At 36.3% G+C, this 14,831-nt stretch overlaps 1 protein-coding gene across 1 annotated transcript in view; it reads right to left on the bottom strand.

Moving 5' to 3' along the window:
• ADGRV1 (adhesion G protein-coupled receptor V1) overlaps positions 1-14,831 on the bottom strand; it is a 502,011-nt gene that overhangs the window by 327,087 nt on the left and 160,093 nt on the right. Inside the window, exons 65-72 of the mRNA XM_028091942.2 lie at positions 14,065-14,213; positions 11,738-11,939; positions 10,999-11,218; positions 8,569-8,808; positions 6,936-7,085; positions 5,408-5,881; positions 2,818-2,961; positions 231-405 (exon numbers count right to left, since the gene is read on the bottom strand). Of these exons, the coding sequence (XP_027947743.2) occupies positions 231-405; positions 2,818-2,961; positions 5,408-5,881; positions 6,936-7,085; positions 8,569-8,808; positions 10,999-11,218; positions 11,738-11,939; positions 14,065-14,213 (1,754 nt within the window). The remainder of the gene's footprint in view (positions 1-230; positions 406-2,817; positions 2,962-5,407; positions 5,882-6,935; positions 7,086-8,568; positions 8,809-10,998; positions 11,219-11,737; positions 11,940-14,064; positions 14,214-14,831) is intronic.

Genomic DNA, 14,831 nt, shown 5'->3' with positions numbered 1-14,831 from the left:
GCTTAGTGACCATTTCCTGGTGCCATATGAAGTTTTTAATTTGACTGAATAAAGTTTCTTGTTTTTACCAAGTAGACTGGGCAACTCTGATCACTAAAATATGGGAGCACTGTATTAGAAAACAAATAGTTCATTATCCAGAGTAAGGAAATGAGCCAAGAAAATTAGTGGCCAATCACACATCGATCTCTATGTTCTACAGGGCAGATCTTAGCAAAGCGACAACTCACCTAGTTTTGGGGTCATGTTGCCAACAACAATGAATTCGGGGATTTCTACCCCAGGAGCATATCCAGCCACCCAGGCAACCATGAGCGAGCCATATGTGCCTGTCCTAGAAATCACAACTTGGCTGGTTCCCGCAGTGATGTCCATGAGCGGAAAAGAGGTTGATTCAAATCCAACCTGAGGAAAAACATGCTTAGAATATTTTATTTCTTCCTAAAGGTTCCCATTTTCTGAAGAATGGGTTAAAAGTCAACTTTCTCTTTGTTTACACAACATATTTTCTTGTTTTAAAATATACTCAATTAAAGAGTAATGTTTAAGAAATGACATCTGAGACTTGGAAATTTATTCTCTTTTATAATTCTGATTATAGTTTATACCTTTATTTTTTTATCAAAATGGAATCCTATGAATTTATAATATCCCAGAAAGATAAATGTAATTATGGTTATATGAAAGCAAAAGATTAAAAATGGCATTTTAATATGACTTGTTTGTGGGTTTTTATAGAACCTGGTTTATCTAGAACTGAAATCAGACATCTTTCTAAGATATAACAAAATCTTTATTTATAAAATGAGCACCATGAACTAGGTTTTCTATTAAGGTTCTTCTCAGCTCCTTGATTCAATTTAATTTTTTTTTTTTTGAGGATCAGAAACATCCAAAGATTTTTTAAAAATAATCATCTTTTTCATCCATATCAAGTAAGATTTTGTTTTAAGGGTAAACTTCTCAGGGAACCCTGGGGTTTAAGAGTGACTTATAGATGAAATAAGTTCTAGTCAATCAGTAAAAATAAAACTAGATTCCTGGCTTCACATTGTGATTTGGATAACTCAGTTTACCTTTTTTGGTCCTAAAATCTATAAATCGGGATACCATACGATTGACAGTTCTATATTAAGACTCATTCTCCCCATTTTTTTAAACTTTTTTTTTTTTTTGAGAGGCAGAGAAGAGAAAGAGAGAGGGGAGGGAAGAAGGAGAGAGAGAATCTTAAGCAGGCTCTATGCTCAGCACAGAGCCCGACGTGGAGTTAGATCCCACGACCTGGAGATCATGACCTGAGCTGAAATCAAGAGTTGGATGCTTAACCGACCCAGGCGCCCCTTATGCTCCCCATTTTAAATTGGAATGGAAAGTAACAGAAAAGTATGAGACGGTACCCCAGGATAGCTTCTGGGGTAGAAAGAAAAAGAAAATAAAAACAAAAATGAAACTTCAACCTGACACCAGCCTAGATTCCCTGTTACAGTGAGGCTTTTGCTTAGGAATTGTCAAAACCTTTGGTATATCTAAGATAATGCATGCTACGTGGCTAGGGCTGTTTGAAAGTGTCCTAGCGCGCGCACGTGCATACACACACACACACACACACACACACACACACACACACACACACACACACTGGTAAGGAGTACAGAGGATACACCAAGGACAGGAATACATCCTGACTGGCCCTAATCTTGCCCTTCGAAGTGGTAAATGTTGTAACCACTGTGCGTGAACAAGTAGGAAATATTTTGCTATGCCAAATGAATGGTTCATGTTGAAAGGAATCCTTTTTTATAACAACCTGTGAGCAAAAAGAAGACAACTATTCAAAGTATTATTAAGTTCTATTCCTCCATTCTCTCATGAACAGATGAGGTGCAGGAGAAAGAAAACTCACTCTTCTTCTCATTTTTAATGCTGATGGATTCCATTTAGGGAACAAAGCAAATTCATTCTCTATGGAGAGGAAGCCCAGGAGGGAGTTCCTGAAGAGCATGCCCTTAATGGTCAGAGACTCTGTTACACAAGCTTCTGGCAAGACCGGGCCATCATTTGTGTAGACTACATGTCCACATACTGGACTAGGCCTGCCTTAACCAAGCTGAAGGACCTCCCATCTGAAGGAACAGAATGCAATGTTATTTCATCATGGTCTCAAAAATACACACATTACCATGAGCCAAAGACAACAGCCCTGTCTTGCTCCTATACTGACAGAACCAGCCTACATAGAAAGTAAAGCCCTCAAGATATTCTTTGTTCTCCTGTAAACTTATGAATTGATCAGGAAACAATCTTTCCATATTGAACTCCGGTGGAAGATTTAAATATTTAGGGGAAACCCTGTCACAGGATCTCATGATTAGTATTTATCTCCATCAGCACAAACTTGTCATGATAAAAAGAGCTCCAAAAATGAAAGACAAATAATCACAATGTTAGTAAATGAAAAAGTCTGGAATATTAGCTGATGTTTTATTCTAATTTTAATTATTTAGCATAAAATACCTCAATATTAAATATTCTATTAAAAACAACCTTAAAAAACCTGGAAATTTTGATTCCAAGTGACCATAATTAAAAAAAAATTTTATATTCAAATTCTATGGGACACAAACTTTCTAAATATCCAAAAAGGAAAATGTTAAAACTTGGCAAATTATTTTCATATAATGTATCCATGTCTACTTTGATACTGATTTAAGAAAATAGTAATTTTGAGAAATTTTATGTCTAAGAATCTTTTTAGTCCTTCCTATTAATGCTGCCCTCTAGTGGTTCATGGATGGTTCCACACCCAGGACCAATTACCTGAGAATTGGCGGCTTTCTCAGGGACAGGAAGGATAACGGATTTCGCCTCCTGGAGAATTTTTGGCATGCCATAGAAACGTCCACTGACAAGCACTGCCGTCACCAGTTGCAAGGTGAAATTAGAGCCCAGCGATAGGAAGACCTATAAACAAACAAGATCAATGACGTTTTTTAGTAGTAAAAAATAATTTTCAGAGAAAAATACTGACATTTGACATGAGTCATTAGCACACTGCCACAGGGTCCTTTTGTACAGTTTCATCAATATATGCCTTTCCCCCCAGGTTATAAAACAAACCACCAGTATGAAGACCGTAGGTGATGAGTGATAAGAGTATAAAAAACACAAATTTGCAAATTCTCCATGTGTGCCCAAATGGTCTCAAGAATGATGAGAATCACAGAAGTAGTGTTAGTAATAGAATGAATCATGTACCACAGGAAAGAAAGAGCTCACTGGGCAACAGAATCAGCTCCTAAAAGCAGCAAAACTCTCTTTCTTCCTCTTCATTAAGGGATAAAAATACTCCAGTGAAATTTACTCAAAATGGATAATGATTTAGGTATACTGATTACTTGAATATTTTGGATAAATAAAAATTACTAATGAAATGTATTAGATTACCAATTTTTAAAGTTTTCAAACCTAGGGGTGCCTGGGTGGCTCAGTCAATTAAGCATCTGCTTTTGGCTCAGGTCACGATCCCACGGTCCTGGGATCGAGTCCTGCATCATGCTCCTTGCTCAGTGTGAAGCCTGCTTCTCCCTCTCCCTCTGCTCCTTCCTCCCATTCCTTCTTTCTCGTAAAAAAAAAAAAGTTTTCAAATCTAATAAGGGAAACTGAATTTAAAAATGTTACCCTAAATTTTTTTTTGAAATTTACAAAACATTTTCCCAAGAGAAATATTTTTATTGATAATGGATAAGCCCCCAAGTTATCCCATTACCTAGAATATTATTAAAAACTCTGTACATCTTTATTGAACATAAATATAACTACTTTTGTGGAGTCTGTTCTTCTTTTAAATATAACTTATTTAATCATACACCACAGCCCTCCAAATATACACAATATGTACCCTAGTAGTTTCAATGTTATGTAACTTGAGGATAACAGATGTTTCATTCATTCAATCAATCTTCATTTTTTCAAAGTGACATTCACTGAACATGACTCACAGATCAAGTGCTAAGGAAACAGAAATAAATCAGTGTCCTTACTTTAAGCCTGTGCCTCCCACCTCTCCTCTAGGGGTGTTCCCTTCCCCCACACAGTTCACTGGCTGGGCTACTAAGGTGTGACATGTGCATAAATCAAGGGTAGGATTTTTTCAGTAGTTCCCTTTCCCCCTCATGCTCTGGATATAATGCATTGTTCTTTGAAGACTGGGATATTAGTTAGTAGGAGAAAACATGCATACAACTTTTGTGTCCCCCAAAACTTAACTACTAATAGCCTACTGTTGACCAGAAGCCTTACTGATAACATGCACAGTCGATTAACACATATTTTATAAGTTTTTATATATTATTATTGTATTCTTGCAATAAAGTAAGTCAGAGAAAAGACAGCGTTATTAAGAAAATCATAAGGAAAGGAAAAGACATTTACAGTGCTGTACTGCATTTGCTGACACAAATCCCCGTATAAGTGAATCTGCACAGTTCAACCCTTGTTGCTCAAAGGTCAACTGTATACCATTCAGCTTTTGCAGGGAAATGAAGAGGACTAACATCCCTCAAAATGTACCAAGTACCACCCACTACAAGACACAATCTATGAGTTAGGCAGATCAAGGGTTTTAGTCCATGTAATATACATCACATATTTTGGTTTTCCTACACGTAGTGTGAGAATAGTTTTATACTATCCACATTGCTTAGTAAAATAACAGAATAATCAGATCTTCACTGTAGCATGTCTTACTGTCAAATGAAATCTCACTATAGAATAATACAAACCTCTTCCTAGAAAAGCTAAGGAATGTCCTCTGGTGTTTATTAACAGAGATTAAAACTTGAATGCTACAGAAGGTAATGTTACATGGATATGTATGGGAAAGGTAATGTTACATAGATATGTATGGGAAAATGTTTCAAGGTAGATAATTCAAGCACACTATTTTTTTAAAAACTCTTCTAATTTGTAAATGAGACTTGATACAATCAAGTATCAAGTCTTGATAGTAACTTGATAGTAACCCATATTCTGGTTAAGTTAATCTACCTCTCATTTCCCCAGTTTTGCAGTCTTTATTCCAGTCTTGAAAATTTTCGGAAATAGTAAATGGAGGTTAGAAATTAATCAACAGGGTCAGGGCACTGAGTCAATTTCCCAAAGAATACAGGGATGTAAGAGTAAGTCCTACATAAGTGCCTGCTACTGTTTAGACAAAAATATGTTATCTCAAATGGGAATATACTTAATTTATTTATAATCTGCAAATGTATCATCCAATAATTATTACGCATTTCTATGATTACATATAAATATCTCAGTAAGATTGTAAGCTGATCATGAGATAAGCCAGTGCTCTCCTGAAGGAGTTACCTTGGAATGATCGGGAAACTGAAGAAATGTTACAAACCTGACTCCTCACTGGTACCATGTCCACTTTATATCTGGCACCATCTTTGACCACCAGTTGCCTCTCTACATTTTCAGTAACAACTGGCCGCTCCTTTTGGTCAGATGAGATGCGAAATCCAACAGCAACATCTCCAAATGTTCCCGCAAGCCGGGTTACATTAATTTGGATGAATCTACTAAGGTTCTGCCCAATAAAGAGTGACTGATAATCCGAATACAGAGCAAATACTCCATGTGGGTCATCATTTGCAGAAACAGAGAACCGTGTGATGCATTTTTCTGGATCCAGTTCTGCTCCTCCCTCTACAGAAACAAGCTGGATCACATAATCTTCTTCTATCTCAGGTATATCATCTGGGAGCAAATGAATATCAAAGCTCACTTCACTCTCTCCATCAGCAATAGTGAAAAATCCTTTTGTAGAAAGAAAGTCTCCTGTAATATCAAACCCGCTGCTTATTTCCCAGTAAACCTAAAAGGAAAAAATCCAACAAAGTCACATAATTCAGTATATTGAATCAAAATCCTTTATGTTTTCCTCTATAATATATAAAAAATAAATTTTAATTGTGCATCATTATATTCAAAGCCAGATGCCCCAAAGAGTCAGTTTAGAAAGTATGGAGAAATGATACTAGCACTGTGAAAGTATATGAACTCTTTTGGGCTAATGTATGCAATTTGCAGCACAAAGTTACAAAATCTCATTTCACCTACTTCTAAAATAATAACACGATTTGAAGAGATAAAGCAAAGCAAAGTTAACTTGAGAATGGCAGTCCCACAAATACATTCAAAAGGTCTGAATATATATTTAACAGGCATTTGAACCACAGACAACACTTGAAGGTAAAAAGTGAGTAGTATGTTGCTTTATATTGGAATTTGTTTTTGTTTGCTTTTAACAAGATTTCAAGAATTAAAAATTATTTTCCTAGGATTTTTGGACTCCTAACCATAAAGCTTCCACTGAAGAAGTACCAGTTAATTTCCAATACAGGAAAAGAGTTAAATCCATAAAGACAATTTTCAAGGTATGTTCTGCTAGCAAACAAATAACCTTGGTCTGTTAGATAGATATCACAATGATTTACAAGAATATCCCCAAACATTCTATGTCAATATACACACAAATTCAATCTCTTAAAAATCAGTTGATAAATGAAAAAACTATATGGAGAGATAAAGCCCTGAAGAATATATCAAGCAATTTACAAAAATCATTGAGGGACTTAAGTAGAAGAAGTTAAATGTTATAGCAAACAAGAAAATACAAAATAGTTCAGTCATACTCTTCATGAGTAAGTGTGAGGAAGATCGTTTCACTCTAAGCTGGATTTAGAAAGACAGCTAGAGAGGTTCATGTTGACTACAGAACCCAAAGGTGCTAAATGAACCTTCTCAGTTTCTCTGAAACTCATGTCACTTCCAAAACTTATACCAGAACACATAGTTTCTCTATTCTTCACAACCACATTTGTTAGGCAAATTGTTACATTACTTAAAAATCAAATGAAAAATGATACCATAATTTCTCCAAAAATGCCCTTGACTCTTCTGACAAAGAAAGTAATGATCAGGGGCCCTTCCAGAGCCAATGGCTCTGAATAGGTCTTCTCAGATAAAGACTCAGGAGCAAATTGAACAACCCCATTTGGATCACCAAACTTCTGTATCTAAAAATAGAAAGAGACAACAGAGTGAACGCCATATTTAACAACTATAGATAAAATTACAGTATCCAACATATCAGTATACAGATAAGCTGAAAAAATGAAAGAAAAACAGGAATAATACTTGAATATAATCTGCCTAGCTACCTGATTTTTCAAAAGCTTCTTTAGTATATTGTCATCTGAACAAGTAGGTTCTTATTCTCCAAGGACAATGGAAGTGTCTGGAAAACTAATTTGTAGGGTCTCAAAAGGATATTACTTCAGTGCCTGAATTTGGCTGGATTTGCCTCATGTTTGCTTTACTTAACCAGGCCTAATTGTTTGGCAGACACTAGTCTACATGTTGTTGTAGACTGTAAATGTCTACATGTATTTTGTAGATGTAATTACTATTTACAATCAGTCGACTTTAAGTCAAAGAGCTTACCCTTGATATTGTGAGTGGGCCTCATCCAATCAGTTGGAAGCCTTAAGAGCAAACAATAAGGTTTCCCAGAGAAAAAGGAATTCTGCCTCAAGACTGCAATTTAGGAATCCTGCTTGAGTTTCCAGGCTCCCAGCCTATTCCACAAAATTCAAACTCATGATCACAACCACAAGTCTTTCCTGAGCTTCCTGCCTACTAGCCTGCTCTATGGATTTTGGACTTGTCAACCTTCACAAACACGTGAGCCAATTTTTTAAAATCAAACTTTCAGGGGGGTGGGGGGATGGGTTAGCCTGGTGATGGGTATTAAAGAGGGCACGTTCTGCATGGAGCACTGGGTGTTATGCACAAACAATGAGTCATGGAACACTACATCAAAAACTAATGATGTAATGTATGGTGATTAACATAACAATAAAAAATTTAAAAAAATCAAATCAAACTTTCTTTCTCTTTCTCTCCCTCTCACTCTGTTTTTCTGGAGAATCTAACTGAGACCCCAGACTAGAATATTTTCCAAACTTAAAAAAAAGAGCACCTCTCTACATTGTTTTCATAGCCCTGGTTCTTAGCATTTTTTACCCTTGATGGACTGAATGGTTCATTTATATCAAATATGCTCAACTCAGATTTGATCCAACACATCATTATGCTAATTAAACAAATACCATTCTTCCTTCCAACAATCTGACTGGTGACTGAGTTAATAACTTTTATATACTTTCATGGTAAAGATATCCAACGTTTAGGATGGTATACCAAATAGCTTCTGTCTGAAAGTGCAAAAATATTCCCAAAACACCAAATTTTCTCAGAGCAGAAAATAAGTATTTATCACTATATGAGAGCCCTTTAAAAAGTAATTACCAATAATCAAGCTATATAATAAATTAGTATAATAACCAGAAAGTCTGGCCCATAGGAATTATTATGACTTCCTTTGGTTTTATAACTTTCAATTCATTATAAGCCCATGGAGTTTCAACAAACGTAAAATGCATTTTCTGATAAATCCATTACTCCAAAATTTTGTGGGAAAAATAAAGTTAGACTTACTGTTAATATAATATCTTTAGCTCTGGAGTCTAATTTAGCTTCTCCTTTCACAAGTTCAAGTTTAATAATGAAAATCTCTTCAACTTCAATGTCTTCATGAGGATAGACTGTCAGAGTGATGGTTCTCACACCACCTTCTCCCTCTCCAAAATAGAAGGATCCACTCACTGGGTCTGCAATGTCTCTGTTCTGTGGTGGTAAGGCTTCCTGAGAATTGGGTCCTAATATCACCCAGTTTACCTGCAGGGTGTTTGTATTTTTAATGGAGATGATCAATTTTATTTTATTTTTATCGATCTATTTATTTAATATTTTTTTAAAAATAATCTCAACACCCAACATTGGGGTCAAATGCACAACCCCAAGATCAAGAGTTGCATGCTTTACTGACTAAGCCAGCCGGGTGCCCCAGAGATAATCAATTTTAAACAAAGAATTACTTTGTAAGATATGTAGTATTAGGAAAAAATATATATATACATATGAAAATTATTCTAGGATATCTCCAGGGAATTCCTCATGTCTTTTTAAAAATACTAATATTTGCAAATATAAACTACATACTTACAGAATATCAGTTTTCATGGATAATAAGTAAAGAAAAATATGAATACCTGGTCATTTGTCATCACCATAGGAAAATAAAAATGTAAAAGCACACATTTTAAATATACGTATGTTAGAGAAATATAAACTTAAAAAAATGAGTACAACACTGTCTTACTGTAGGTATAGGCTTTGTCAATCAAAACCTATTTGAGTAAGACAATAACACCACATGAGAAATCCGCTGGGTGTGCAATTTCTTCTAAATATACTTAAATAAATTCCTAGTGTAAAATGAACATAAGTTTTCATAAATTGTTATAAGAAAAAATTGTATAATAAATGCATTTTTCAATATTTCTAGAATATAAAATTATATACTTTTTGTATCTACAAGGAAAGAAAATTGGGACTTCCTCTTTGCTTCTTTTATCTTTTGTCAGCACCAGGCATAGCTGATCACTTCCTCTTTCTTGAAACACAGCATCCTGTCTTTCATGGCCTCCATGATACATACATTCCCTTTTGCCTTTACATCTCAATTTTCTTTGCTGGCTCTCCTTCCTCAGATAGTTCGATGCTGGCAGCCCGGACTTCTGGCTGTATCCTTCACATCCCTATCTGCACTCCTTTGGCCATATGGTTTCAAATGCCTCCACGTGTATCAGCAGCCTCTGACCTCCCCAGAGCCCATACTCACACATCCCCCTGCCTGCCCAACCCTCCAGGAGAAGGGCCAGTAGCAATCTCAAATGAACAAGACCAAAACAGAACTCTTGATTCCCCACCCACACAAGCTTCTGCATATTTCAGTAAACAACACTGCAAATTAAACTAGTTGCTCAACTAAAATTTTAGCAGTTATTCTTGATTCCTCTTTGCCTCACCCTCCACTGCCTGGCAAATTTTTCCTCTAAAAGATGCTCAATGTTTATTCACTTCTCACCATCCCATCTGCACCTGTCTGAGTCATGGTCAGCTCTGCCCTGGACGACAGAGGACAAAAGCTTCCTAACTGCCCTCTCTGGTTCTGCTCTGGCTTCTTGACATTCCATCGCCCCACATCCCTGAAGTCATTGGGAGCTACTTAAAATGGCAAACTGGGGACATCAACATCATTCCCCTGCTTCAGACTCCCTAATGGCATCCTGTTGCACTGAGAATGCCCTTTAATCTGGCTTAGGAGGGTCTCAGTGATCAAACACCTTCTGACCTCTCTGATGGATCTTGTGCTGCCACCCACTCCCCTCCAAGTCCTCTACCGCATGCAACCCTCCAGGCCTCAAACATGCCAGGCTTGTAGATACACACTGGCTATTCCTTCTGCCAAGAGGCTCAGTCCTCTAACAATTACATGACCATCTCTCAGTATCTAGCTTTCAGCTTAAATATCACCTGGAGTAGTCACCAGGTCACAATGTCACCACCCAGAGTAGTCAACAGGTCACTCACAATTGTGTTTCTCAATTTGACATCCATGCAGAGCACTTCAGTGTTATCACATATTTTTTTTTATTTATCTGCTTATTGTTCTGAAAACTCTAAGAGAACAGAGACAAGGTCTGTCTCGTTCACCAGTGCATTCTCAGTGCCCAGAAGAGGGTCTGGCACATGCAAAGCACACAACAAATACTTGAACTAATGCATTTTATCAGAAGTCTTCATTTCCTCTCTAACTTGCTCTCAGGAGTTCCTGATGACAGCTATGTCTCATATATTTTTATGTAATTCATAGGACTTGGAAGCCACTTTATACCCAGTGGGTAATTAATAAATATTGTTGATTGTGAATAAATAAATGGATATATTTGAAGAATAAGAAAATCCAACTCCAAACGCAGGCTATCAAAATTATTTTTAAAACCATGGGAAGAACAACTCTACCTGAATCTCTCCTAAGAGTCCTCCAGTCCGCTCCAGCAGCAAGGATAAAATCATTGTGGAATTGGGATTAGGAACAGAAATTTTGCTTCGATTAAGAAACCTTACAACGCCAAAGGGAGAGTCACTCTTGGCAATTGTGATTCTGCTCACTAGGTGGCGCCCAAGGACCGCTCCGCCAGTAGCTCCAACAAGCAAAATTTCAATGGGCTCTGCAAATTCACTGCATAGCAAGAAGGAGCAATTCTGTGAGTCTAAACATATTAAAATGCTTCTAAGATCCAAATAACTAGTCATTTTCCAAATTGGTCATACATATTCAAGGCACAGCATTCATACACCAAGTGGTAAGAAGAGGGTGCTCAGCTAAAAGCATGAATGATCAACTTCAATACTATATAACCTGCAATAGTTATTAGGCTTTCTTCCTTTCTTTTGAATTGCTTAATGCATTAAGCAAGTGAATTGCAGGATGTTTCTACATTCTGATTAGACTTTTCAAATATAAAGGAGCAAAAATTATTATTTCCCTCTATATGAAAAAGTGACACAAAAAATCCCAGTGGTCTCCCAATCCCTTCTTTCCTACCCCAGAACCCTCAAAAGTTTCTCACTTGTTTCTCAATGGGCATATGTATAATGTAAAATTCTATTATCAGTGCAAATATAAGTAAGGACTGGAACACAGTAATTATGCTTTACATATGCCTATAGTATTTCCAACATTACTAAATAGTATTACCTTTCACTGTCATCAATGATGGAGACATTTATAAAACTTAAGTTCTGCCCATGCTGAAAGGTGATTGAGCTGCCATGCAGCATATAATCAACACCACCAGGAACTGCAGAGGAGCTCTGAGAGATGAAATCAGCAGTCACACGGCCGTAAGTTCCATGCAGCCTCACCACTGGAATCATGATCATTCCAACATCTTCCTCCACTGTGGCAGGAATGTGCATTTAATTGGTACGACAGACAAAGTAACTAGCTTTTATAAGATTCAGTCAAATTAATAGCAATTAAATGTAACAGTACAATGCAAGCTCTCATTTTTTCCATAGTTCATTTATCACTTTAAAAAATATTAGGGGGTGCCTGGGTGGCTCAGTTAGTTAAGCGTCTGACTCCTGATTTTGACTCAGGTCATGATCTCAGAGTGGTGAGACTGATCCCTGTGTCAGGCTCCCTGCTCAGTGGGGAGTGTGCTTGAGATTCCCTCTCTCTCCCCCTAGGGCACACAGACTCTCTCTCTCTCACTCTCTCTCAAATAAATAATCTTTTTAAAAATTAGTGAAAATTTAAACTTATTTTTTATGAGAAACATTGTCATAAGTTGAAAATTATAGTGAACAGTATAAGTTAGAACTGAAATAACCTATTATTTTTTTTATTAACATATACTGTATTATTTGTTTCAGGTGTACAGGTCTGTGATTCATCAGTCTTACACAATTCACAGCACTCACTATAGCACATTGAAATAACCTAATTAATCATTAGCATAGGTATTCTTCCTCTGTGTGTTACATAGAAATAAATGATCCATGCTTTCCACGGCAATGCTAGACATACATGAAAAATATTTAAAATATGTGTAGTCAAAGGAAAGTATTTTGGATTGCTTCTACATTTAGTGGTAACATACACAGTAGAAATAATTGAAGTTCATGTTAATCATATCATGAATGTTTTTTGAAAGTCCAGATAAAAATATAATTTTATTACATTTTCAGTTCCTATGAAATCTATTTGAGAATCTGAAAATGTATCCTCAATGTTTAATTTCAACTTAAAAATTCTTTTCAAAAATTTATTTTGCTATTAAGCTATGTTAACCTCTGTAAATTAAAATATCATTTAATAGAATTTAATTAGCTATGCTTATATTAGCCAACAGTTCATATTAGCTATGGCTAAATAATACTGAATTTACATTATAATTATAAATATGCATTGCTCCAAATCCCCCCAAAGACAATGAAATCAAACAGAAATCAATGAACAGAAAAAAAATTCTAAGTCCTTTATTTATTACTTGGAATAAAAAATGCAGCATGACTTTTACTAGCTGTAGAATGAGGTTCACAAAATGGTGTCTTCCATGACTTTACCCATAAAGTCAATATTAATCAATTCCAAAGTGATTTCTTTGCTTTTAAAGATTTTATTTATTTATTTGAGAGGGAGAGAGAGTGAGCAAGATAGAGCACACGAGCAGGGGCAGAGGGAGAGGGAAAAGCAGACTCTCCAGCTGAGCAGGGAGCCCAATGTGGGGCTCGATCTCAGGGCCCTGAGCTGAAGGCAGACGCTTAACCAACTGAGCCACCCAGGTGCCCCTCCAAAGTGATTTCTGATGAACTTTAAAAATGGCTAGATAAACAATGAATTTGATAGCAGAAATGAGGTCAATAAATTAGCTGCAGCAAGAAGATAACATGTTCATTTTGAAAGGCATATGCTTTTGTATAAAATCCAAAAAGCAGCCACCTCTTTTTCCCCAGGAGGGACTACGGGCACAGATTCTGCATTCTGCTTCTACAGGAGGGGAGAACAAAGAAGAGGGGGTAGCTGCTATTAGGGACTGTCACAGAAAGTCTGAGTAGCTGCCCAGACACCCCTTGCATCCGCAGCCCAGTAAAAGACTAATTTCGGAGGTGATTTATTCATTACAAAGTGAATATTCACTGATTTCTAGTCACAAAGGAAATTATTTCATAAATTAGAGATTCATAAAGATGTCTGAAATACAAACATTTCAATAATCCTAAGGTTAAACAGTTTTTCTAAAGCCTTGTTCCTTACCATTCAGCTTTGCCATACACAAATGGGATTCAATACTGCTCAAAGGTAACTCAAAATAGATTTAAAAATATATATAAAGGCATATGTAAATACATATGAAGGTGTACATGCATGTGCATACACATGCATACATGCACACACATGGGTGCACACACAGAGCAAACTGAGAACATTTACACGTGGAAATTCAAACTGACAGTGTCATGTTCGGGTACTCTGTAACTCAGAAAGTAGTAGTAAATTTGTAAGATTGCTGAACTTACCTTCAAAGGCAGTATACCTTGGATCAAATTCAATGACTCCATCTGCATTATCATTTTTCATTATTATGATTCGGACAATGGAGATGTTTCCTATTTCAGGAGGTTGATCTAACTGAAGACCATTTTCTCGGATGATAAAATCATAACCTCTTACAAAGTCATGAAAAAATAATAATAAAAGAAAAGAAAATGAGTATATTAATTGGTCAGCATGAGCTGAAGGGTCCTTTTACTCCTATAACTTAGTCCTATTAAGCATTTTAATACTTTTAAAGATCCCCAACACTAAAATACTTTTTTTTTTCTGAAATGATGTCTGAAATAGACTTCTGTGCTGCTCCCAATTATCACTGCCTGCATGAAACCAAAACCAATATAAAGTTATTAAACTTGGGCAATGGGAAGATAATACGACTATCAGGAGATTGGGGAAAAGTTGTAAAATGAATCTCTGGGCTGCAGATAAACTCATCTGACGGTGACAGGCTGAGGCAGGGGATGCACGTGGAACTGCCGTGCACACAGGGACAGGCTGAAAGGGTTACTTTGAAGAAAAAAACAGGTGTCATGTCACTACTGATATTTCAAGCTACAAGAAAATATTTCTGTGGACACCGATTACAATCAATGCTTCTATTGTTTAATATAGATGGTGGTGTACTTGGCTAATGACATCTTTCTGCTAAAGAAGTCACTTTTTTATCGATATTTTATCATTTTGTCTTCCACAGTTTCATATCACTTTAATTCCTGAAGCTAAAAAACGG

This window comes from Eumetopias jubatus, unplaced genomic scaffold (genome assembly GCF_037043125.1).
Source record: "Eumetopias jubatus isolate StellerSeaLion01/CBP00866 unplaced genomic scaffold, mEumJub1_p1.0 scaffold_5, whole genome shotgun sequence".
Classification (NCBI taxonomy): Eukaryota; Metazoa; Chordata; class Mammalia; order Carnivora; family Otariidae; genus Eumetopias; species Eumetopias jubatus.
Note: the sequence above shows the minus strand (reverse complement) of the source record. Positions and strands in the feature narration are given on the sequence as shown.